Below are 25,897 nucleotides of genomic sequence, written 5' to 3' on the forward strand. Positions count from 1 at the left end.
TTCCGAATTTGGAACAGCGTGACCTGAAGCCCACTCAGTGAAAATCTTCATTGCACTCGATAAATGTAACTTGTATTTAATCGTATATAATCCTTTATAGTAAAATGCATAAAATCCTCCAGGATAGACAAGAACATTGGCCAGATGATAACATTATTGGATTTTGATAGACATCCCCCTTTAACGTCACACCAATAGTCAAGTAAAGTCAAGTCATTTTTATTTGTATAGCCCTTAATCACAATTAGTCTCTAAGGGCTTCACAAGTTATTACATATAAGAAGATTAGGTTACTCGTATGCTATAGAGTAGAAGTGAGTTTTAAGCCTAGATTTAAACATTTCCACCGAGGTTGCAGATCGGATATCAGGGGGAAGAGCATTCCACAACACCGGTGCCCGGATGGAGAACGCTCTCGAACCAGCGGAACACTTCTTGGCTCTTGGGATCACCAGGAGACCGGCGCTCTCGGAACGAAGGCTTCGGGCCGGGACATAAGGGCAGATCAGATCTGAAAGATACGAGGGGGAAAGTCCATGTATGATTTTGTATAGTAGTAGGAGAACCTTAAAATCGCATCTTAGGCTAACAGGGAGCCAATGCAGGTTAGCCAAAATTGGGGTGATGTGATCATACTTTTTTGTCCTTGTTAAAAGCCTCGCTGCAGCATTTTGTACCAGCTGAAGACTCTTGAGTCTGGTCATCGGAAGACCGGAAAGTAGTGCATTACAGTAGTCGAGACGGGAGGTAACAAACGCATGAATTATGATTTCCGCATCCGACTGAGAAAGTATAGGACGAATTTTAGCAATGTTACGGAGATGGAAGAAAGCGGTTCTAGTAATTTTCTTCACATGTGTTTGAAAGGACAGATCAGGGTCGAAAATGACACCTAAATTTTTAAGTGAGTCACTCTGTGTGATGTGGCAATTGTCCAAGTTCACTGCGGTTTTAGAGAATAAGTCACGGGACTTAGAAGGACCAATTACTAACATTTCAGTCTTTTCAGGGTTAAGACGCAGGAAATTGAGTGACATCCACTCTTTGATCTCAGTGAGGCAGGCCTCCAAAGTTCCACAGTTTAGTGTGGTAGATTCCTCCATCGGGAGATAGAGTTGAGTGTCATCTGCGTAACAATGGAAACTGATGTTATACTTGCGAATAATATCACCTAGTGGAAGCATATAAATGCTGAAGAGAAGGGGGCCAAGCACTGAACCCTGCGGAACACCACAAGTTACACTAAATGGCTCAGATGTCAATTCGCCATATTTAACGCAGTGTGTCCTATCTGAGAGGTAAGATCTGAACCATAATAGGACGTTTCCTGAGAGACCAATCCATTTTTCCAACCGTTCTAGCAAGATAATATGGTCCACTGTGTCAAATGCAGCACTAATGTCCAGCAGCAGCAAAAGTGATGATGCGCCCGAGTCCATTGCCCGTAGGAGATCATTGGTTACCTTTATCAGAGCTGTCTCAGTAGAGTGGTTAGCCCTGAATCCTGATTGCATCGATTCAAAGAGATTGTTATCGGACATGAAATAATTCAGCTGCTGTGCCACTACTTTTTCAAGTATTTTAGAAAGAAACGGTAGGTTTGACACAGGTCTATAATTACATAAGTTTTCTGGATCTAGGTTGGGTCGTTTCAGTGTGGGTTTAATGACAGCGGACTTAAAAGCAGCTGGAACTACACCAGAGGCGAGTGATATGTTTAAAATATTTAGAACTGAAGGTGCAAGAACGCCAAAGAGACCTTTAATAAGTGAACCTGGAAGTGGGTCGAACTGGCAAGTCGTCGGTATGGCAGTATTCACCATCTGTTTAAGATTTTCGAGTGACAGTTCACTAAAACGGGACCAAGTCCCTGGACAGCCACCATGTCGTGCATCTAGGGATTTGAGTGCTTTAGTATGTGTTGAATTAATATTGTCTTTAGCAATTTCTTCCTGTATGCTCTGGATCTTCTTAGTAAAGAAGACCATTATGTCGTGAGCAGAATGGGTGGAGCTATCTGGGATAGTCTGTTGCCTTGTAAGTGATGCTACAGTGTCAAAAAGGGCCTTGGGATTGTTCTTTTGTGACGCAATCACTTTCGAAAGGTAGGCTGATTTTGCAGAGGCCAGGGCCGCTTTATACTTCAACAAACTATCACACCAGATTTGATGGAAAACTTCAAGCTTGGTAGCGCGCCATTTTCTTTCAGATTTCCTGCATTCTCGTTTAAGGGATCTAGTTTCATCATTAAACCAAGGTGTGCGTCTTTTAGGTCGTAATTTATGCCGGATGCTGGACTTCCTCTGTGACAGACCCCAATCTGTGCGGATAGGTCAGAACAGTTCAGATGTCATCTACCTCAGCACGGGCTCCCCCCAAGGCTGCGTCCTAAGCCCCTTGCTGTTCACCTTGATGACACACGACTGCGCCCCTAGGTCCGCCACAAACCACATCGTGAAGTATGCTGACGACACAACGGTGGTGGGCCTCATCAGGGATGACAACGACCTGGCCTACAGAGAGGAAGTGGAGCAGATGGTGGGCTGGTGCAAGGACAACAGCCTGGTCCTGAATGTTGACAAGACTAAAGAGATCATTGTCGACTTTAGGAAAAACCAGCCCAACCATGCCCCACTTTGCATCAACAACAAGGCTGTGGAGGTTGTCAGCAGTATCAAGTTCCTAGGGGTGCACATCACAAACAAACTCACCTGGTCCGTGAACACTGCATCTCTGGTTAAGAGGGCACAGCAGCGCCTGTACTTCCTGCGGAGGATGAGGAGAGCCCACCTGCCCCCACCATCCCTCATCACATTCTACAGGGGCACCATAGAGAGTATCCTGACCAGCTGTATCTCTGTGTGGTGTGGAGGCTGCAGCGCTACCGACTGGGGTAGTGTGAGGAGGGTAACGAGGACAGCGGAGAAAATAATCGGGACTACACTTCCCTCCATTCAGGACATTGGCCAGAAGCGCTGCTTATCCCATGCTAAGAACATTACCGGGGACCCCTCTCACCCCCATCATGGACTATTCACTCTGCTAGCCTCTGGGAAGAGGTACTGCAGTGTGCGGTGCAGGACCACCAGGCTCCGCAATAGTCTAGTCCCCCTGGCCATTAGACTGTTAAATGGTCAATCTAACATATAGTTAACTTAAATCTAAACGGCTGCTAATTTGACTTTTGCACTAGTGGCAGTTTTTTTATAGCTTGCCACTCCTTGCACATTTGATCTCTGCACTATTGTTACTTACAGTGTTATTACTTACAGTGTTATTGTTTACAATATAATGGTACTGTGTACCTGACTTGTTAACCTGACTGCCCATCTTGCACATCTGGTTAGCGTCTCTTCTTGCACTATCGGCACTATGGTAAATAACACAATACAGCTTTATTTATATCTGTACACTGAAGGACACTGAGGGAAACTGTGGGAGTCAGATCCATCGACATTTCGTTCTGTATACACGTGTACTAGAATGACAATAAAGTAGATCTGAATCTGAATCTGAATCTGAATGGGCGCAACTAAATCCAGGGCATTGGCCAGGGTAGCGTTAAATTCATTTAGGAGTGGTTCGATGGAGCCTATGTAGGAAGGAAAGGACGCAACTGCTCCTGGAAGAATATCGGAGAGCTCAGAAACTGTGCCTGTGCTTATATTGCGTCCGGTGAATCCTTCAGTTTTTTTGGTACTACATTTAGCTAGCACCTCAAATGTAACTAAATAATGATCCGAGATAACTGTAGTACACGATAGCACCGCCATGTTTGAGGTTGAAACTCCTCGAGTCAGAACCAAGTCGAGCGTGTTTCCATCTTTATGGGTTGGCAAATCAACCAGTTGATTAAAACCAAAAGCATCAATTATAGACTGAAACGCAACAGTGAGTGAACTGAGTGGAGAGTTCATATGAATGTTAAAGTCCCCCATAATAATAATTTTGTCTGCGTAGGTTACTAGTTCAGACAGAAGTTCGGCGAATTCGTCTAAGAAAGTTGTGTATGGTCCTGGTGCGCGATAGATAGTTATTACGTCAATTGACAATAGGGGGGACCGCATCACAAGAGCCTCAAACGTTTTGTAATTATTAGAGGTACGTGGATTAAATTTAAGCGATTTTTCAGAGATTAGCGCGACACCGCCACCCTTTTTCAACGTGCGTGCTATATGGCTGCTCTCGTAATCTGGGGGAGAAGCATAATTTAGAGCTAAATACTCATCCGGGCGTAACCACGTTTCACAGAGACCAATACAGTTAAGTTTATAATCACGAATAATATTATCTACAAGTAAAGCTTTAGGAGCGAGCGATCTAACATTCAAAAGACCAAATTTTAGCTTTGAATCATTTGACTTAGCTGTAGCCTTTGTAGAGATCGTCACGAGATGCCGGTTGTGTGCGTTGGGCTTCGGTTGTCGGTTTACTCGTAGAATCGACGAAGAAATGATGGTTGGATTAGACAGATCTTCATGTCGTTGCTCCATCAACTTCACACGCTTCCCTGCACGACATCCTCGCTTCTGTTTTCTATCTTTTCGCCGTCTTCGTCTCCGATTTTTCTTCTTTTTCTTCGGTGGAGCGGGAAAGCAGGGCGAACCCGAGTCCCTTTGGAGCTCATTTGGGATGTCGTGGGTGGTATAAAAAGTGCCCGAAAAGTCGAAATTTAGACACCCACCTAGTCGGATGAGCTCCTCCCGACTGTAGGTCTTATTGGCCACGCATGTATCCAAAAAGGAAAGCAGGAGGACAGTTGTAAGTAGTAGGATAACCGGGTAACAATCAGCCGCAACGTAAACACGCGCCGCCATGTTGGAAACCGGAACCGCTACTAGTAACCACGAGATGTTCTGCTAAGTTCTGCTTCGATGAAGATGACGGCCCAGTCTTTAGGTCCTCGTCTGTAGAGCGATGAGGAATCCTGGTAGGCTTGAGAGTAGGTTGGCACGAGGACTGCTGGTAGCTTGAGGCTTCTCTGAGGTTGCTGGCTTCGTCCCACCGGTTTGGCCGTTAGCTTGATCAAGCTTGGCAGCTAACTTAGCAAGGTTTTCTGGCTGCTTGTTGAGCTGGGACTTAGTCAGGACCGACCAGGGCGGCCTTGTTCCTGTTCTTCTTGTTAGGATGTGCCCTGTTGCTTCTTGCTGGCCAAACTGAGATTGCCCTTGCGAGGTGAGACGTGTACCAGCTCTCGGTTCCGGTCTCCTGGGAAGGGTGGACCCCTTGTAGTGGAGTTGACATGGTAACCTTTGATGCGCAAATGCTAGCTAATGCCCCCCTTCCTAACCTCACATTCCACCAGTATGAGTCAGATAACATATCTATGTGATTGACTTAAAACACACTCTTCACAGTCTTTGATCATTCTCTGACATTGCAAAACGGGATCCTGACCAAGCGTTGAATACTATACATGTGTAAATTGCGGCTTGGAAAACGATACGGGTGGTAGGATGAATACGTAATATGTTGCGTGATTAAAATGCATTATCAAAGGTTAAGGTCACGGTGGCAATCAAGGTAAAAACTGCTCGGCCTTCCGTCATTGTGTAATTGGTTGAATCGAGAAAATGAGAAATGCACTTTCAGGACATTGGTGTAGATTAAATTCCAACATCAGCCACTGGACCCATTCGTAATAGTGAGATTTTTTTGGGATTTTGATAAATTACTGTTATTACAATCAAAAGTATTAGTCTTAATGATAAAAATGATTACCATTTTTTAGGAATAAAAACAAAAATAGTAAATAATAAATAAATAGTCAAGTCAAGTCAAATCACATTTATTTATATAGCCCTTAATCACAAAAATGTCTCAAAGGACTGCACATGATTACAATGACACAATTACCTGATCTTAAACCAACATGCGGGCAAGGAACAACTCAAAACCTCAGCATGATAAAAAAGAGAAAGCTTGAGAAGGAGCCTCACAAATGGTAATCCCCCTTCCAGGATGACCAGGGTGAATTACATTTAGCATTACAGGACAGTAGTAGTACACTAGGTAACATGTTGGAAATTAGTTGCTTAACAACAATGATGATCAAAATATGTAAATATAAAGACTAATAGTTTTAATGTTAAATGCATTTATTTATGGATTATATTTATTTAACCCCTTTTTCCCTTCCTTTCTTACTTCTTAACTTACTTTATTTGTTCCTCCTTCGTTCCCTCCTTAATTTATCCCTTCTCTCCTTCATTACTTATTATTATTTCCGTCCTCTTCAAACATCCTACTACTTGCTTTTTTACTTCCTTTCTTACTTGCTTCCTTTGTTCCACCCCAACTAACTAACTTGATTATTTCCCTACCTACTACCCTATTTACATCCGTACTGCCTTCCTCACTTTCTTCCTTCCTTCTGTCGCGCCATACTTTGTTACTTACTTACTTCTGTTCTTGTTTTGTTTCTCTAAGTGTATTTCTTCTTTCCTTGTATTCTTATTTACTCACTCACTCACTCACTCACTCACTCACTCACTCACTCACTCACTCACTCTCTTCCTTGCTACTCCTCGCTTCTTTACTTCCTGTGTCTGTTTCTTCCTTCCTTACTTCCTTACATCTATAATTCATTTTTAACTTACCATAAATTCCAGACTATATCAGGTGCACTACCTGATTATAAACCGCACCCAGTACATTTTTAAAGGGGAAATAAAAAACTTTTTGTACATACATAAGCCCCACCTGAATATAAGCCGCATGTGCCCACATTGAAACATTAGAAAGAAAGATGGTACACAGAAAGAGCTGTAACACTGTTTACATTTCACGGTGTTATTACTTCACAGATATGCATCGTAATTTGGGTTCTGGATTCTGATTGGCTAAACAGTCACTCCGCCTCTTAGTTATGCAAATGATCTTGCAATTTTGAGTTTATAATGTTTATAAAATGCTTGAAAAAAATGCTCAGGACTTTATAATAGATAGATAGATAGATAGATAGATAGATAGATATCCCTGCGCTGAAGAACAAAACAATAATAAAGCAAAAAGAATACAATACACAAATACCCAATGTGACGTGTTAATACCCAATGTAGCGTGTTATATAGAGTATCTAGATGGTGATACACAGAATACACGCTGCAATGAAAATACGGTAATATGCAATGTGGGGGGTGTGGTTTAATGTGGGCCTTTACTCCGTCGGGTGGAGTTAAAGAGACTCATGGCATGAGGAAGGAAAGATCTCCTCAGTCTGTCCGTGGTACAAGACTGAGACGGCAGTCTGTCGCTGAAGCTGTTAGTTAGTTTTTTCCCTCCAATGTATTCTAGAGTATTTCATTGTGTAATCATGTTAAGAGAAAAAGTAATAATTAAGTTAGAAGGTCACAGATTTTGCCTGTCATAACCCCCTAAAAAATGAGATTACTGTGACCAGTTCCACTCACAGTACCAGTTCACACCTCCTTTGAGAAGAGCATTATTGTGTGAAATATTTTCCATCACGCGTGTTCGCAAAAGTCTCCATAATCAGTTTGTAGCAGAAGGCTGTTTTGCATTCTTGGGTAAGCAGCTGATTCGCCGACTTCTTCTGGCCATAAAAATATTTAATCACCACTTGATTGCACATGTCGCGTTTTCAGCTTCCAGCAATGTTTGCCATTTGGAGTCCCAAAGTCGTGTTGCGCTCGAAAATTCCAAATATTAGAAAATAAAACACCTTCGGCTACGGTCGACATATTTTGGTTTTGTCGTCAAGGTTCTCTCCGGTTTGTTTTCAGTACATGGTTTGTTCCTGGAAATATTTATAATAAAATGTATAAATAAGTGAGTTTTTTGTTTGTTTGTTTTTTTTATTAATTTATGTATTTCTTTAATGTTTTGTTTTTTTATTTTTATGTATTTTTTTTCCTCTTTAATCAATTATTAGTTTTAAGGAATATATGTTATTTAAATTAGAATACACATCAATACTTAACTTTAAATAAGTAAGCTAATAACCTAATACCTAATAAGTTTGACCTGCCCCTATCATTTGAATCACATTTTGCTGTGACAAAAAACACGGTGAAATAAATGACTATCACATAAACAAATTAATGACAAAATACACTATAAAACACAGAACAAAATAAATGAGAAAATACTCCATACGATACACGACAAAATACACGACAAAATACACGACACATACACGATACACAACACACGACACTATACGCGAAAAAAACAAGATATAATTAATGACAAAATACACACAACAGAATATGTGCCAAAAAAGACAAAATATTTGATGATATACACGTCACAATACACAACAAAATGCAAAACAAAATTAATTACACAATACATGACAAAATACATGACAAAACACGGAGGAGTACACTGCAGAGTACACGGCAACAAAAACAACAAAATACACAGGAAAATAAACTACAGAACAAATGATAAAATAAGGACAAAATAAACTATAAAATCCATGACAAAATCCACAAAAAATGCACAATAAAATCAATGACAAAATACACACAACAGAATATGCGCCAAAAAAGGACAAAATACTTGACGATACACACGTCACAATACGTGACAAAATGCACAACAAAATTCATGACACAATACGTGACAAAATACATGGCAAAACACGTAAGAGTACACGGCAGAGTACACGGCAACATAAACAACAAAATCTGCGGGAAAATAAACGATAAAACAAAGGATAAATTAAGGACAAAATAAACTATAAAATCCATGACAAAATCCACAAAAAATGCTCAATAAAATTAATGACGAACTTCACAACAAAATACTTGCCAAAAAAAGGCAAAATATACGCCACGGTACACGACAAAGTACACGATAAAATCAATGACAAAATTGCAATAATCTGTGGTCTGTGCAGCCCTTTGAGACTCTTTGTGATTAAGGGCTGTATAAATAAACATGACTTGACTTGACTTGACACAACATAATATGCGCTAAAAACAGGACAAAATACACGACGATATACACGTCACAATACACCACAAAATGCACAACAAAACTCATGACACAATACACGACAGAATACTTGCCATACAAAGACTATGAATATATGCCACAATATCCGACAAAATTCACGACTATACACAACAAAATACACGGCAATATAAACAACAATACATACAAACAAATACATGACAAAATACACAATAAAACTCACAACAAAAATGAGAAAATACTTTACACGACACACGACAAAATGCACAGAAATTCACCAACAGGTCATCACAAGATACACAATTATATACACGCCACAAAAAAAAACCCTGATAAAATACACGTCAGAATACACAGAGCAATGCACGACAGAATTTATGACAAAAAACACGACAGAATACAAGACAGAGTACAAGACAGAGTACAAGAGAGAGTACAAGAGAGAGTACAAGAGAGAGCACAAGAGAGAGTACAAGAGAGTACGGGACAAAAACAAACGACAAAATACACAAGGAAATAAACAAGAAAATACACAGGAAAATACGAAAAAAATACACAAGAAAATACGGAAGAAAATACATAGGAATGATAAATTAGGGACAAAATAAACAACAAATTACACAAGAAAATACCCTAGAAAATACACACGACCATACACAAGAAAATACAAAAGAAAATACACAAGAAAATACAGAAGAAAAAAAACAGGAAAATACACAGGAAAATACACAGGAAAATACACAGGAAAATACACAGGAAAATACACAGAAAAATACACAGAAAAATACACAAGAAAAGAAATTACACAATAAAATAAGTAGGAATGATAATATAGGGAGAAAATAAACGACAAATTACACAAGAAAATACACAGGAAAATACAAAAGAAAATACACTGGAACATACACAAGAAAATACAAAGAAAATACACAAGAAAATACACAAGAAAACAAGTAGGAATGATAAATTAGGGAGAAAAACAACGACAAATTACACAAGAAAATACACAAGAAAATACAAAAGAAAATACACAGGAACATACACAAGAAAATACAAAGAAAATACACAAGAAATTACACAAGAAAATAAGTAGGAATGATAAATTAGGGTTAAAATAAACGACAAATTACACAAGAAAATACACAAGAAAATACACATGAAAATAAGTAGGAACGGTGAATTAGGGACAAAAAAAAACAACAAATTATACAAGAAAATACACGGGAAAATGCACTAGAAAATACAAAGAAAATACACAAGAAAATAAGTAGGAATGATAAATTAGGGACAAAATAAATGACAAATTACACAAGAAAATACTTAGGAAAATACACAAGAAAATACACAGGAACATACACAAGAAAATACAAAGAAAATACACAAGAAAATACACAAGAAAATACACAAGAAAATAAGTAGGAATGATAAATTAGGGACAAAATAAACGACAAATTACACAATTAAATACAAAAAAAATACAGGACAAGATACATAAGATACATTAAAAAATACACGACAGCATAAATACGGCAATGAATAAACCACAAAATGCATACATAAATGAATGCATTGCATTTATGTCATTTATTTAAATATTATGTGCTTTATTTACGCGTTCATTTATTTCTATGTCATATATTTTTCAAATATATTCCTACATATGGAAGGACGATTTGGCCACAGGCAAGAAGCTAATGGACGATAAATGCATTCGTCATTAAAACATTAATCAAGTACGCGCTGCTTTTTACCTGGTGCGTTTATGACATTAGAGAGAGGACAAATCCATTACTGTGGATTATCTGCTGGTACTAATTTCCTGCATTTTGCAGGAAATTCAATTGAGACGAAAAACAGAACACCGATGTGTGAGTAAAGCCTCCGTTACTGTTTAAGAACCTGGACAGATTTATAGACAGGTGTTTTCTATCTTTCTGTAATCCAATACAAGCTTCTGTTCTTTATTTTGTCTTTTAGCGCTTTGTTTTTTAACTCGCTTATCTTGGTAAAAAAATCCAGTCAATGTTCAGAATCTTAGCTTTTTTACAGTGATCTGCCGAGTAAATGTAACTGTAAGGTTAAAACTCGAGATTGTGTTAGGATGACGAAAAGAACACACTCTGAGTCGGAGATTTAGGTTACCAAAATTGTCTCAGGAAGGAATCACACTCTACCTATAGCTAGAGACAAAACATCTGATTGGCTTAAGTGAGATCACATGAATACAAGACAATAATGTGTTTGGTTTAGACAGAAAACACATGTTTAAATGAAGTGAATAATGCTGGTCGCTAGATGGCGTGTGAGCATAATAAATGAGCAGTAAGGGAATTTCCCAGCACCAAAGCGAAGGCCATCTTGGACTATAGTTAGCTGGCCCCAAGAGGATACAATTGTAAGCTCTCCCCCGGACTTCTCAGCACCAAAACGAAGGCCATGTTGATTAATAGTCAGCGGGCCCCCAGAATATACAATTGATACAAGAATACAAAGAGTACCTGGATATAATTTTGGCTCCGTTAAGGCACTTTTGAGGATAAAATCATACCAAGGCACACTCAAACTATAATCAAACTATAATTTCCTGTGTAGTAACATTCATCCATGTCAGTAGGTGGCAGTAGATTAGAATTTATTTTTATTTTATATACTAACTTTCTGCTCATGAGGTATATTTTAACAACTTATTTTGTTTGCTGAAGCTGTTTAAAGGGATGTGTATTATTCAGCGCTTCCATGTGCTAAGAAAAATGAATTCATTAATAATAGTGATAAGTAAAAATGCATGAATGAACTATCATTTAAATGTGTTTTTTTTTCAATAATGTTAGCTCAAAATCTGACAAAATAGTCTGGCATCTTGCTGCTAATGGTAACTCGAAGAAACAAAAGACCTTGTGAAAGGCAAGGAACAAATGAAAAGAAAAATGGTGTGTTTCGAGCACTCCGTAGTTTGTATTCTTCATTGTGCTTTGCAACACTTATTTGTTGGTTGCACTACACGATGCAGTGACAAATAGTGGTCAATTATAACTGATTGCACTGAAAAAAATAATGAAATAAATCAAATAAAAAATACATGTTATTTAGCCGATTTTGATCATTTTCTGATTTTTCTAAAACAAAAACAAAATTAAGAAAAAAAATAAAAATGAATATATATATATATATATATATATATATATATGTATATCTCATCTCATCTCATTAGCCGTACCGCTTATCCTCATTAGGGTCGCGGGGGGGCTGGAGCCAATCCCAGCCATCTCCGGGCAGTGGGCAGGGGACACCCTCAACTGGTTGCCAGCCAATCGCAGGGCACACAGGGACAGACAACTCATTCGCTCATTCACACCTAGGGACAATTTGGACCGGCCAATTCACCGTAAATGCATGTTTTTGGAACGTGGGAGGAAATTGGAGTGCCACGCAGGAGGTTCCCATGCCATGGACTGTGCCGCACAAGCGCTAACCACTGCGCCGCCGTGCTCCCATATATGCATATATATATATATATATATATATATATATATATAAAATATGCAGTATAATAAATAATAATACACTTTAGTAAAAAACAAAAAAACAAAAACAATTGTTACACTGGAAGATGCCTTTTGATAACTAAAAGTTTGTTTGATCATATTTTTTTATATAGTAAAACCTTCAAAAACATGTTAGAAATAGCCAAATATTTCCCCAAAACTGTCATGATGACTGAGTTAGTCTGTGCCCGCTCATTTGGCGCCAGCCGCTGCGGGCTTCCTGATTGGTTCCCTGTCCCACTTAAGCTCAGTCCGTCATACATGTCAGTCCGTCAGCAAACCTCTGTTTCTATAAGGCAAGCATTTTGACTCTGACTCCCGTCCGTCCCGTTTTCCACCCGTTCGTTCCTGATTTCCAGGTCTGTCTCCGGCTACGACCTGTTTTTTGCCGCCGACCACGTTTTGCTCTCCCGTCACGGCCTACGACCCGTTTTGAACGACAATACACACGAACAAATACATGACAAAAAAAAAACTTTACACCGTTTATATTATTTAGTTAATCACTTAATGACACAGACATGATTCAATATTGAATAAATATACAAGTTTAAGCTTAATCGGGAACACTAGTTTCAAATATTAGCAGCGATCGAGTACAGCTGGTCTGTTAGCATTGTTAGCTTAGCCAACGAGAAAGTGCTTCTGTAAATGCCCTCGTTAAAATGATGCTAAAAACATAGTTAAAGGACACTGCGTCTATTCGAGGAATCAACTCCTTGCCCTGAAGAATTCTCGTGCCGGCGTGATGAGGGGGCCCTATCATGGATGCAGACCCGGAGCTAGTTCAGCGGCTAGCGGCGTTATAAGTCTAAACGGAGTAAATGTGAACTCTCTACCAAATAAGACCGACGAACTGGCTGTGCTGGTGAAAAACATCTAAGCGCACTGGGAGTGCAGTTTGCTGTGTTTTACGGAAACAAGGCTCACGTCTAGCTACCCGGAGCTACCCGAAGCTATCCGGAGCTACCTGGCTTCAGCGCCGTTATACAGAGACACGAAAGCCTGCGGGAAGCGGAGAGGAGGTGTACTTGCTATCTACGTGAACATGAGGTGGTGTAACCCTGGGCACAAAGATTTCCATCTGCTGCAGGGACGTCGAACTTTTGGCCTAGCGTGTGACGTCATCCACTCCGCTGTTGCTAAACTACAACACAGTACCCTGAGACCATCCTGTTAATCTGTTAATAAACAACAAAATGATACTGCTGGAAGTGTGAATTTCCCTACGTATCTATCTATCTATCTATCTATCTATCTATCTATCTATCTATCTATCTGTCTGTCTGTCTGTCTGTCTGTCTGTCTGTCTGTCTGTCTGTCTGTCTGTCTGTCTGTCTGTCTGTCTATCTATCTATCTATCTATCTATCTATCTATCTATCTATCTATCTATCTATCTGTCTATCTGTCTATCTGTCTGTCTGTCTGTCTGTCTGTCTGTCTGTCTGTCTGTCTGTCTGTCTGTCTGTCTGTCTGTCTATCTATCTATCTATCTATCTATCTATCTATCTATCTATCTGTCTATCTGTCTGTCTGTCTGTCTGTCTGTCTGTCTGTCTGTCTGTCTGTCTGTCTGTCTGTCTGTCTGTCTGTCTGTCTGTCTGTCTGTCTGTCTGTCTGTCTGTCTGTCTGTCTGTCTATGATTTAGAATTATTTACCACAATTAAACGTTTGCCGCTTATCGGTGGCCCGCAGATGTTGATCCAGTTCTAAAGAGGAACGAGATCTCGATCGGTCTGTGAGTCGGGTCACTGTCAATGAGAGGGAGCCTCAATTAGCATATTGCTAACATCGCAAGAGAAGAATCAATAGTGCCCGATTGTGCTAAAGAGTGTCTTTACCGGAGAAACGCAATCATGACTTGCATCTTTTTGGTAGATATTTGATCCCTGACCGTTATTGTGGTTACAGGGTTCAAAGGCAAAGACTGTTCCATTGATATCGACCTCTGCTCTTTCGGGATGTGTGCCGAGCGTACCGTGTTGTGCACCGAAACAGAGGACGGGAGAAACGTTACTTGTTTATGTGAAAGAGGTATGGAAACCACTCGTTCAACTTGTTTTTTATCTCTACTTTAAGGATTTGTCCTGCTCTTCAACATGCAGTGCCTTTAAGAGACAGCGATAGACCTTAGGATATCTTACAGATTTTAAAATAGAATAGAATAGAATAAAATATGCCTTTGTTGTCATTGTTACAACATGGGATATATTGTGACAACGGAATTGGACGACTCCAGTTCCACATTTTACAGTGAGGATAAGGAAACAAAGAGATAAAGGAACAAGAACAAGAAGATGTTTTAACTGTCTTTGTTGTAAATAGGCTTTGCTTCCTCCGTGGGGGTGATGAGGGGGAAATGGGGGATCCAACTGGATGTTTGATCTTACAGTACACACAGTCCAGTGTTTTTCCCCGAATTGCTCCGTCCACGTATTGAAAAATGGGCCAAATAAGGACATTCAAAAAGTTATTGCTCATCAAGTTTCATACTTTCTTGATTAGCGCAAACGGTTACCAGTTAGATATTGGTTTCTAAAATAATTTACAATTGTATTACTATGTTATTACTATCTTACTGGAAAAGTACAGTTGAAATACGCTCAGTTAACCACTAAAAACATCTGCCTTGTAGAAGACCACAGAGTTATTTACATTTGTCAAGTATTGGCTTACTTCAAAGCTAACTTCGAAAGAACTGGTCGTGTATTTAACGTCACTGATCCCGTCAATCGTTCCTCATGCCAGATAGAAATCAAATGTCCTGGAAAATCACAATGACACATGACTGATGAGTTATTTTCCTAACCGCTTCTATAATCAGACTTTTAAGGACGCTAAATGAACACGTAATTATAAATTGTATGTTGAAATTGAGTTCATATTTGTCAACGAATGTTTCGAATCATGTATTTCATAATTTTCTGTCACTTCCAATGTTTGAGCTGAGAAAAAGCTAATAAAAAAAAGATTTCATACAATTAAAAAAGTTATACATGAATAAATGCGCTATACAGATGCTTCCCTACTTACGAATAAGATCCGGACGATCATTCGTAAGTTGCTTCAGTGTTATATTTTGTATGTCCATGTTTTTTGCTTTAGTAAAATCAGCAAGTATGATTAAGGCTTGTATGAGTAACCTGTATTGTTTTGTACTAAAAACAAACAATATATGAAAAAATGTGCTCTACATGTCTTGGTTGCCATGGCGCCCAATTGGTCCCCGCCGTGTGGCGCCAGGTTCTGTCACGGTTGCCACGGCGCCCAATTGGCCCCGTCCATTGACACCAGCTGAAACGCGTTGACATATTGCTGCCAGACTATTTAAACACTGGCTTGTGAGTCGCCTGGTGTCAGAGCGTCTGCAAAACTCCTGCTAGACTATGTGTGATAAGTCCTGTGAATTTCCGTTTTTGATCCCGTTTTATTTTCGGCCCAATCTGTTTGATTTTGACCACTCCTTAGTTCTGATTTCTATCTACTTTTGCGACCATCAATCCCCGGATCGAGTGTGCGCTCATTCTTCCTCTCCCCAATAAACTGTGAGTAACGTTGCGCGATTGGGTTCTTATTCCTGTTTCCTGTCCTGGTTCGTGACACTACAAAGATAAAGTTAAGTTTAACTTACTTTTGGAAGATGAAATTCAAGAGTTAGGCGACTTCCTCCTCCGCGGTAAATAGTGGAAAAAAACAAAACAAAACGATCCAACCGTTTTCTCAACCGCATCAAGCTTTCTTATTCCACTTTCGTTTCAAAAGAAACGGCTCGCCTCTTCTTTATACTTTACACCAACCATATTGAATGGGTGCACGAGATATTAAACCATAAAAATGTCTAAGTGAATTCATTTTGAAAAAATAAAATAAAATACATCATAAGTATACTACCACAGTGTGTTTATCCAAATCTAAGACTGAAAGTTTCCGCCATTTTTATTTTTAATCAATAAGAGCGACTTCCTACTCCCGTATGTCAAAATGAAGATACGTGAAGGATTTCTTATGTAAATGAAAGCGAATTGCCGCCAGCTCCCGTCTCAAGGGCACTCTCCACACTCTCCACTAGAATATTTCAGGTGGGCGCGCCCCACCTTGGCATTTGCTTCATGCGAGCCCCAATCCGTATGTTGCACGTCTGTTTCACCATTTTGAATCCTCGGACTAGATATTAATTCAATGTACTTTATAAAGAATGCACTTTAAACTCAATGTCATATTTTTTTTTTCTGGCTTCCTAACCGTGACATACTTCTCCGTAATTGGCTGAATGATATTATATAGGTGCCCTTGTGCGCTTCCCCTTCTGCATAGATCGACTTTGATCTTCGCCGAATCAGCCTGGATGAATACGAGAAATAACACATGTTTATTTGACACGATAAAATAATAGTAGTTAATGTTGAGCTAAAACACGGATTCATTTATATAACCTACTTCAAAAAATATAAGTAGGGAGGTAGATAGATACGGTAGATATGATAGATACAGTAGATAGCTAGCTATTCAAACTAGCGAGAAAGATACGTACAGTACATTTAATAATAGTAAAAAATGAGTAAGATGAAATATTGATTCATTTATATAACCTACTTAAAACAGGTAGGAAGGTAGATAGATACAGTAGATAGATAAGATAGATACAGTAGATAGATAGCTATAGAAAACTAGCGAACAAGATACTTACAGTGAATTTAATAACAATAAATGAGTTAGCCAAAACATGGATGCATTTGTCTGACCTACTTTGAAAAAAATAGGTAGGGAGGTAGATAGATGTGGTAGATAAGATAGATACAGTAGATAGATGGCTATTGAAAATGATCGCGCAAGATACGTACAGTGCATTTGATAATAATGAAATAGTTAGACAAAACATGGTTGAGGATTAGGATTTATAAAACCTACTTAAAAACAGGTAGGGAGGTAGATAGATTTGGTAGATAGATAAGATAGATACAGTAGATAGATAGCTGGTGAAAACTAGAAAGCAAGATATGTACAGTACATTTAGTAACAATAAATGAGTTAGCCAAAATATGGATTTATTTATATAACCTACTTTAAAAAAATAGGTAGGGAGGTAAACATATACAGTAGATAGATAAGATAGATACAGATGATAGATAGCTATTCAAACTAGCGAGCAGGATATGTACAGTACATTTAATAACAATAAATGAGTTAGCCAAAATATGGATTCATTTGTCCAACCTACTTTGAAAAAAATGGGAGGTAGATAGATAAGATAGATACAGTAGCTAGATAGTTATTGAAAACTAGCGAGCAAGATAAGTACAGTACATTTAATAATAGTAAATAATGAGTGAGCAAACATGGATTCATTTATATAACCTACTTAAAAAAATAAGTTGGAAGGTAGATAGATGCGGTAAATAGATAAGATAGATATAGTAGCTAGATAGTTATTGAAAACTAGCCATCAAGATACAAAAAGTACATTTAATGATAGTAAATAATGAGTAAGCTGAAACATGGATTAATTTATATAACCTACTTCGAAAAACAGGTAAGGCGGTAGATAGATACGTTAGATAGATAAGATAGATACAGTAGATAGATAGTTTTTGAATACTAGCGAGCAAGATAAGTACAGTACATTTAATAATAATTAATTATTTAGCCAAAACATGGATTCATTGATATAACCTACTTAAAAAAATAGGTAGGGAGGTAGATAGATAAGATAGATACAGTAGATAGCTATTTAAAACTAGCGAGCAAGATACATACAGTACATCTAAATATCTTTATAAATGAGTGAGCCAAAACATGGATTTATTTATGTAACCTACTTTGAAAAAAATATACAAGTAGAGAAGTAGATAGATACCGTAGATATACTGGTATATGATTGATATAGTAGATAGATCGCTATTAAAAACTAGCAAGCAAGATATGTACAGGACCTTTATTAAAAATAAATGAAATAAACGTATATAATCTACCTAAAAAAATAGAAAGAGCGGTAGATAGATATCGAAGATAAAGTAGATGGATAACTATTGAAAACTAATGAGCAAGATACGTACAGTACATTAATAATAATAATAAATGAGTGAGCCAAAACATGGATTCATTCATATAACCTACTTAGAAAAAAAAAAAGATACGTAGATAGGAAGTTAGATACGGTAGATGGATACGATATAGTAGGGTAGATAGCTATTGGAAACTACCGCGCAAGATACATACAGTACATTTAATAATAGTAAAGAATGAGTGAGTCAAAACATGGATTCTTTCGTATAACCTACTTTTAAAAAAAGATAGATACAGTATATAGATACAGTAGCTAGATAGATATTGGAAAAAAGATAGCTAGCAAGATACATAGCTTCTTGTATACACTATCTCCTTATTTAGAGATGGATCAATCTGGATGGTTTGAGATGGCTATAGTTTGATAAATCCAGTTAGATATATCTAGATATAAATTATAGATCGATTGATAAACTTATGGCTGGATCTAGAAAGATTTAGATATACATAGATCCATTCGATGTAGAAACATGATTCTACATCTAGAAAGACCTATCTAGATCTATTTAGATAAAGGTATGTCTATTAGATCTAGATATATCTATTTTGATATAGATCTAGACAGAAATATATACTGTTGATGTGTCAGGATGGATGGATTAAAATAGTTTTGGATGGATATATTTTGATAAATCCAGTTAGATAGATCTAGATCGGAAGATTTGGATACACACCTCGACCATAATTGTTCAAACATTTTTTTCCCATACAAAGTAATGGTATTTAATTATATATATGTATATATATGTTTCTACCTATTTCATAATACGCCAAATATGAATAAAATGTGTATCTTACCAACGATAAATATTGAAATGTGTTGGGAACCAGCTTTCCACTGTCCTCTAGGAGGTACCAACAGGCAGGGCCCCATACCTGTTCATCATTACCCACACCCGACTCTTATCAGGAGTTGGATGTTTAAGACCTGTGCCTACAGCAGAGGCTGTCATATGGTTGCCTGCTTTTTTCATGTTTCTGCCCGCATATGATTCTAAACCTCTCGATACCTGTCTTTGAAGGCAATATGACCAATTAATTCACCAATTATTCATTTTTATTTTTAATTTTTTGTTTTTTGTGTGTCTGTTTCAGGATTCGGAGGTTCATTTTGTGAAATCGATCTCAACGAATGTGAATCGAAGCCATGCCTGAATAACGGCGTTTGTGTGGATGGCCCCGGCACGTATACGTGCTTCTGCTTGGAGGGTAATGTCAAAACCGAACCTAGAAAGTAGCTATGTATAACTACTATTGTACTTGTACCTTTTCTAATCAATTGGATACCATTTTTGGCTTTTATTTTGAATGTCTTTAATTCAATAATAAGCACTTAAAAACACTAAGAAAAAAAAATGTTCCTACTACTACGGATGATTTTGCAAAGATAGCCTGTACCGGTGGTGCTTTTAGCACTCGACAGCCACTTCAGCAGCCAAGCAATGAATGTGATTGTCATGGAGTCCCGTGGTTAAGCAATCTTCAACTTTTTTTTCCCACTGTTTCCTTCTCTAGCCTCTCATTTTACCACTTTGCTGCAAGCTATGGCTTGGTAATATCCGCTATGTTTAGCTACTTCTAGAAATAAAGCTTGCTTTGTCATTCAGTGTCACCTGCTTCCATAGGCTGGTGATTCCAGCATCTCAACCTTTTCCCAGTTTCCTTCTCTAGCCACTCGTGTAAGTCATTTGGCTACAGGCTATAGCTGCCAGCTAGCCACTATTGTTAGCTGATCTGTGTAAATAGAGATCGCTTTGTCCTTCAGTGTCACTTACTGCCAATGCTTTTGGCACATGATTCCCACAGTTTCTACCTCTAGCCACCCATGGTAGCCAATGTTACAAGCTATGGCTTTGTGATAGCCACTATTGTTAGGTGCTCCGTGCAAATAAAGCTTGGTTTGGCCTTCAGTGTTGCTTACTTTCACTGCTGAATCCAGTGATTCTGACATATTTAACTTTTTTGTCCACTCTTTCTTTATCTAGCCACTTATGTAGGCAACTTTGCCGCAGGGAATGGGTTGCCATGTGTAAATAAAGTTACCGGTAGGTTTGTCCTTCAGTGTCATCTTACACAGCTGAACTTTGCTGAGTTCTATGATTCGAGGAATTCAATATTGCTCTTTCACTATTTACCGCCCATTTTAGTAGCATCTCAGGCTAGCTGCTAAAGTTAGCTTCTTGATCACGTAAGAAAATATGAAATTAAGCTTCGGAATTTAGCGAAGTGGTACCTTAGTCCTTCCATTGTGTGTCTTCTTCCAATGCATAACCTTTGTTTCACTATAAGGCACAAACGACCTCTAGTGGTGAATTATTACACACTGTCACTTTAGGTTTTACATCGACAAGGATATTTTGTGTACTTATTTGGAGCCCAAAGGAAAATAGAGAATGTACCTCAGAGGAGACATGCTGAGTAACCTTTTTGGCTTAACGCTATCATGAGAAAAACATAATGTTATAACTGTCATTTATGTTCTTTAGATTATGTTGTACCCCTTATTTTTACCCTCGGTATACAAGATTTTTTTTTTTTCTTTAATGCAGTTCTCCTCGCCTTGCCCACGTATTTTCACACTGGACCATCGTGTTGATTATCCAACGTGTAGGAAGTAATCAGTCTCCCTGCGTGTTTTTTTTTTTTTTCAAACAAATGGCATATTTAAGTAATGCTAATGACCATGACACATTTCATTTACAGTTCAAAATAATGTCGCTCGGACCTTAATGCAGAGTTGGTTAGTAAAGAGTTGCATTTACTCTATTACATTTACTTGAGCAGTGTTGACGTTTGCCCGCGTCCCTGCGTCCTAGACGCATACTTTTTGCTGGGACCCCTTGGTCTCAAATCAATGTGCGTCCCCGGGACGCAACGTTTTTGACACCAAATTGTCATTATTACCCGATTACTTTTTTTTTTTTTAACAAAGATTTACCGCACTCCAAACTTTTCGTCAGGCAGATCCGCCATTGTTGTTTTGGTCTTGCACCGAGATCTCGTTGCTTCGAGATGACGTCATTGTTGTGGTGGTTGTCAAGTAATTTCTTCAGTGTCGGTAATAAGTCGAAACATAATACAGAAAGTGGTAACAACGGCAATAATTCCGGCACGAAAAAATGGCGGAGAAATTCTTCAGAAGACCGCCAAGGCAAGGAAAACACGTGTTTTGAAGCGAACGATTCGACGAAAGAAAATAAACAAAAGAATACTCCGAGCAAGAAAAGGACTTTTCTGCCAAAATGCACTAAATTATATTCCTGGTGAAGCTATGAGGAGGATGATAATGGATTGGACCTTGAGAAGGCGGGACAGTAAACCACAAAGAATATATGAACTGAAAAATTTGAAGTGATAACTGCTTTGTATTACCAATTAACTGTGATGATTAAAACTGAATGAATATATGGATCTATATTATATATTTGTCGCCGATTTACAATTTCAACCGCGATAACACGAAATTTTGGGGACCCATAGATTTCTGTTGGGACCCATAGATTTTTGGGCATGCGAGTCCCTGGGATCACTTTTCACAAGTAAAATGAACACTGCTTGAGTATGTTTTGCAACATTTTGTATATTTGGTAGTATTTTTAAGTCATGATACTTTTTACTTCATGAGATTTATGATGAAGAAGGGTTACTCTTACTTCTCTACATTAGGCTACATCGAAGCCGTTTCTTAAATCCACTCCATGTAAGTACGCGAGTTCTACACCTTTCAGGACCAGAACGGAAACAGGACCCACTTGCGTTGCGTTTCTCACAAATTTTATTGGAAGAAAGAGAAAGGGCTGCGCCCACGATCCAGTGTTCGCTGGGCGCGGGAAGCAAGTCGTTCTCGTACTCTGATTGTAATCCGAACACGGTAGTGGATCTTCTGTAGCGAGCGATGGCGTTGTCAGGGGCGGAAAACTGGTCGTAAGTCAGGACGGGAGAGCAGACGTGGTCGGAATCAAAACAGGTCGTAGCCGGAGACAAACGGGAGCGAAAACGGGACAGGCGGGAGTCAGGACCGAAAAAGGCTTGCCATGTAAAAACAGAGGTTTGCAGAAGGACTGACAACAGGGAGCTGACGGGACTGGGTTTAAATACTGACAGGGAGCCAATCGGAACCCGCGGCAGTTGGAGCCAAATGAGCGGGCACAGCTGAGTCACATCAGTAATCATGACAACTCTTGTTTGTTTTTTTGGTGCCACTGAAAGTTTGAGCTTAGCAACCCAAGCCCCGCCCCTTTTTAAAGGGGCCGCGTCACCACACAAGCCCATAGCATGCACTCTGCCTTGCACCTCACAGGTAAAAGAGAAAAATAACTGAAATCAAACAATAAAATCAAACTTAAACTTTATTGATGTGCGTTTACTTATTTAACCTTCCAGTCCCCAAAATAAAAATAATATTAAAATTGGATTCCTTAAAATGCATTTCTTTACTTTAACAAATCAATTAAAATTATGTAATTCCATTGTAAATTAACAAAGCTAAAACTTGTTAAACTTTAATTTTTTTTTAGGCTCCTGACAAAGTATTAGGTATTTTTCTAATTATTTTCTTGGGGGTCCAATAAGGCTCTTTCAACATTTTGGGTTGCTGACCCCTGGGCTAGTTTGTTCTTCTGCCTGCAGAGCATGTTAAAAAAAAGTACTGGGGCTTTAAATGTACTACTTGTGCTTAATGAATTTATTTTATTTATACTAATATATTTTTTCAAATTACTTGAATTTAAGTTGATTATTAGTATCTTTTTTAAAATTAAATTTACATTTATTTTTTGATTGGATGGACCTTTGATGATCTGATTACATTTGATGATCTGATTACATTTACTCAGTACTAGTAGTCAGTACTACTTTTTACTCCTACTTGAGACATACTATAAGGTAATAGTACTTTTACTTGAGTAATATTTCTCGCTACTTTGCCCACAAGGAGACGAAAAAACAGGGATGTGATCAAACTCCCAACAGGGGGCGTTTATTTAAAAACAAAAATGACTCAATATTGGGAAGGGATAATGGAACCAGGACTGCTGAGGAGAGGACAACCAAGATGGTGGTTGTTTGGTCGCAGAGAGTCTGGAAAATATTTGGGAATATCTAGAAAAGAATACCTGGTGAAGAAGGTCTCAGAATGAGGAGCATGTCGTCTTGACGAGGGAATATCTAAACATGGTATGAAGACGATTCAGCAACGTAAAGTGGGAGACCAAAGCATTTCTAGTCTAGGGTGGCTAATGATGATTAGAAGAGAATGGAGAGGGAGCCTCGAAATATGAGGCAATGCTGCCATCTCTCGAAGAAGTGAAGGAACTGCAGGCGTCGAACCATGGCACCATCACGTCTATCGCTAATCAATCTCTGCCGTTCCCGTTCCAGACAGCGAGCCTTGTTAAGAATTCTTAACGAGGTCGAGATAATTGTCACGTTGGGTGAAAATCGGTTCCGTGGTTATCTGGAGGAACGGGGAAATGATGAGTATTTGCCCCTCACCGATAACGCTGATGGTCAGGCATTTGTCACGGAGCTCCTGGACTTGAACACCGTGCTAATGACAGTCATTTGCTAGCGTGCCGGCATGCGCCCATATATTTAAGAGTGGGGGTAATGGGTCACAAATCGGAGACGTTGAGTCTGGCGTCACGGCGTTTACTTTTCGGTGTAGAGGTTTTGCATTTGTAGGATGATGAATGAAGTCCATCCGCATGGAAAATGGTTGCATATATATCATATACCTCCGAGATTTAAGACTGTGGACCCTGCAGGAAATGACATGAATACCAAGATAAAAGCATGAAACTAATATAGTATGTAGTAAGAACTACTTACATATATGATATATGCATATGATGGGATAATACATGTGAATGAGAACTAAAATTGTATTTATTTTTATTGTGAGGTGGTCAAGTGGAGTGACGGGTGGAGGAAGGGGGGAGAGAAAACAGGTGATTTAAATTCGAACTGAACTTAAACCTTACGAAAATAGTCCTTTCCTTCGGAGTCTTTTTTCCTGTATAAAAACTGCGATCATCGATCGGTTACAGCCAAGCAATTTAGCAAAAGTAGTTATTTATGTGGCTTCTTTGTTTTCTTGATAAGGGCAAGCTCCAGTTCCATGGTTATCATATTTTTACTTCTCCCTTGGGACCTGGTTAAGTCTGTGGTTTTCCCTTTGGCATTACTGCAAGCCTTATGACCTTGTTATGATTTTTTCAAAGGGGGTTTGGTTTTAGGATTTGTTTTATAGGTTTGATTTTGGGTTTGGTTATTGGTTTTGATTTTTCGTTTTTATTTGGACAGTTTGGAGTTTGGTTTGGGTTTGATTTTTTTAATTTTGTTTGAGTTTGGTTTTTGGGTTTGGTTTTTGGGTTTGGTTTTTGGGTTTTGGTCTATGAGTTTGGTTTGGCTGTTTTGTTTTGGTTTTGGTTTTGGTTTTGGTTTTTGGATTTGAGGTTAGTTGTGGGTTTGGCATTTTGCTTTGTTTTTTGGGTTTGTTTTTTGGGTTTGTTTTTTTGGGTTTGATTTTTGGGTTTGTTTTTTAGGTTTGTTTTTTGGGGTTTGTTTTTTGGGTTTGTTTTTTGGGTTTGTTTTTTTGGGTTTGTTTTTGGGGTTTGTTTTTTTGGGTTTGTTTTTTTGGGTTTGTTTATTGGGTTTGTTTTTTGGGTTTGTTTTTTTTATGTTTGGTTTTTATGTTTGGTATTTATGTTTAGTTTTTGGCATTGGTTTCTGATTGTCATTTTTGGGGTTTAGTTTTAGGTTAGGTCATTTTTTTTTTGAAGTTTTGGATTATGTTCATTCTGTGGGTTCGGTTTAAGTGTTTAGGTTTGTTTTCAGGGGTTGTTTTCTATTTGTTTTCTGGGTTTGGTTGTTTTGAAGTTTTTGTTCCGTTTTGGGGTTTGATTTTAGTCTTTTTTTGTTTTTTTGACTTTGGTTGTTGGTTGTCTTGTTTTGGGGTTTGGTTTTGGTTTGATTTTTGCATTTTGTTTTAGTTTGGTTTTTGTGTTTGGTTTTTGTGTTTGGTTTTTGTGTTTGGTTTGTAAGTTTGGTTTTTGGCTTTGGTTTTTGACTGTCATCTTTAGGTTTGGTTTTTGGTTAGGTTTTTTTGTTTTGGTTTATGTTTAGTCTATTGGTTTGGTTTCAGTCTTTGGGTTTGTTTTAAGGGGGTTGTTTTCTGATTATTTTTGGGTTTAGTCCTTGTGTTTGTTTTTTGACTTTGGTTTTTGATTTTTTTGTTTTGAAGTTTTGGGTAGTTTTTTGGGTTTTTCTTTTTAGTTCCTGGGTTTGGTGTTGAGGTTTGTTTTTTGTCATTTCCTTTGGTTGTGATGTTTTGGCGTTCTTACTC

General features: G+C 38.3%; 1 protein-coding gene across 1 annotated transcript in view; it reads left to right on the forward strand.

Annotated features, from left to right (window-relative positions):
* Positions 1 to 25,897, forward strand: part of eys (EGF-like photoreceptor maintenance factor) — a 342,903-nt gene that overhangs the window by 65,706 nt on the left and 251,300 nt on the right. Inside the window, exons 12-13 of the mRNA XM_088352009.1 lie at positions 14,401 to 14,523; positions 19,648 to 19,761. Coding sequence (XP_088208135.1) covers positions 14,401 to 14,523; positions 19,648 to 19,761 — 237 coding nt within the window. The remainder of the gene's footprint in view (positions 1 to 14,400; positions 14,524 to 19,647; positions 19,762 to 25,897) is intronic.

Source organism: Urocampus carinirostris, chromosome 13, assembly GCF_059441175.1.
Source record: "Urocampus carinirostris isolate Australia breed hairy pipefish chromosome 13, RoL_Ucar_1.0, whole genome shotgun sequence".
In the NCBI taxonomy this organism is placed as follows: domain Eukaryota; kingdom Metazoa; phylum Chordata; class Actinopteri; order Syngnathiformes; family Syngnathidae; genus Urocampus; species Urocampus carinirostris.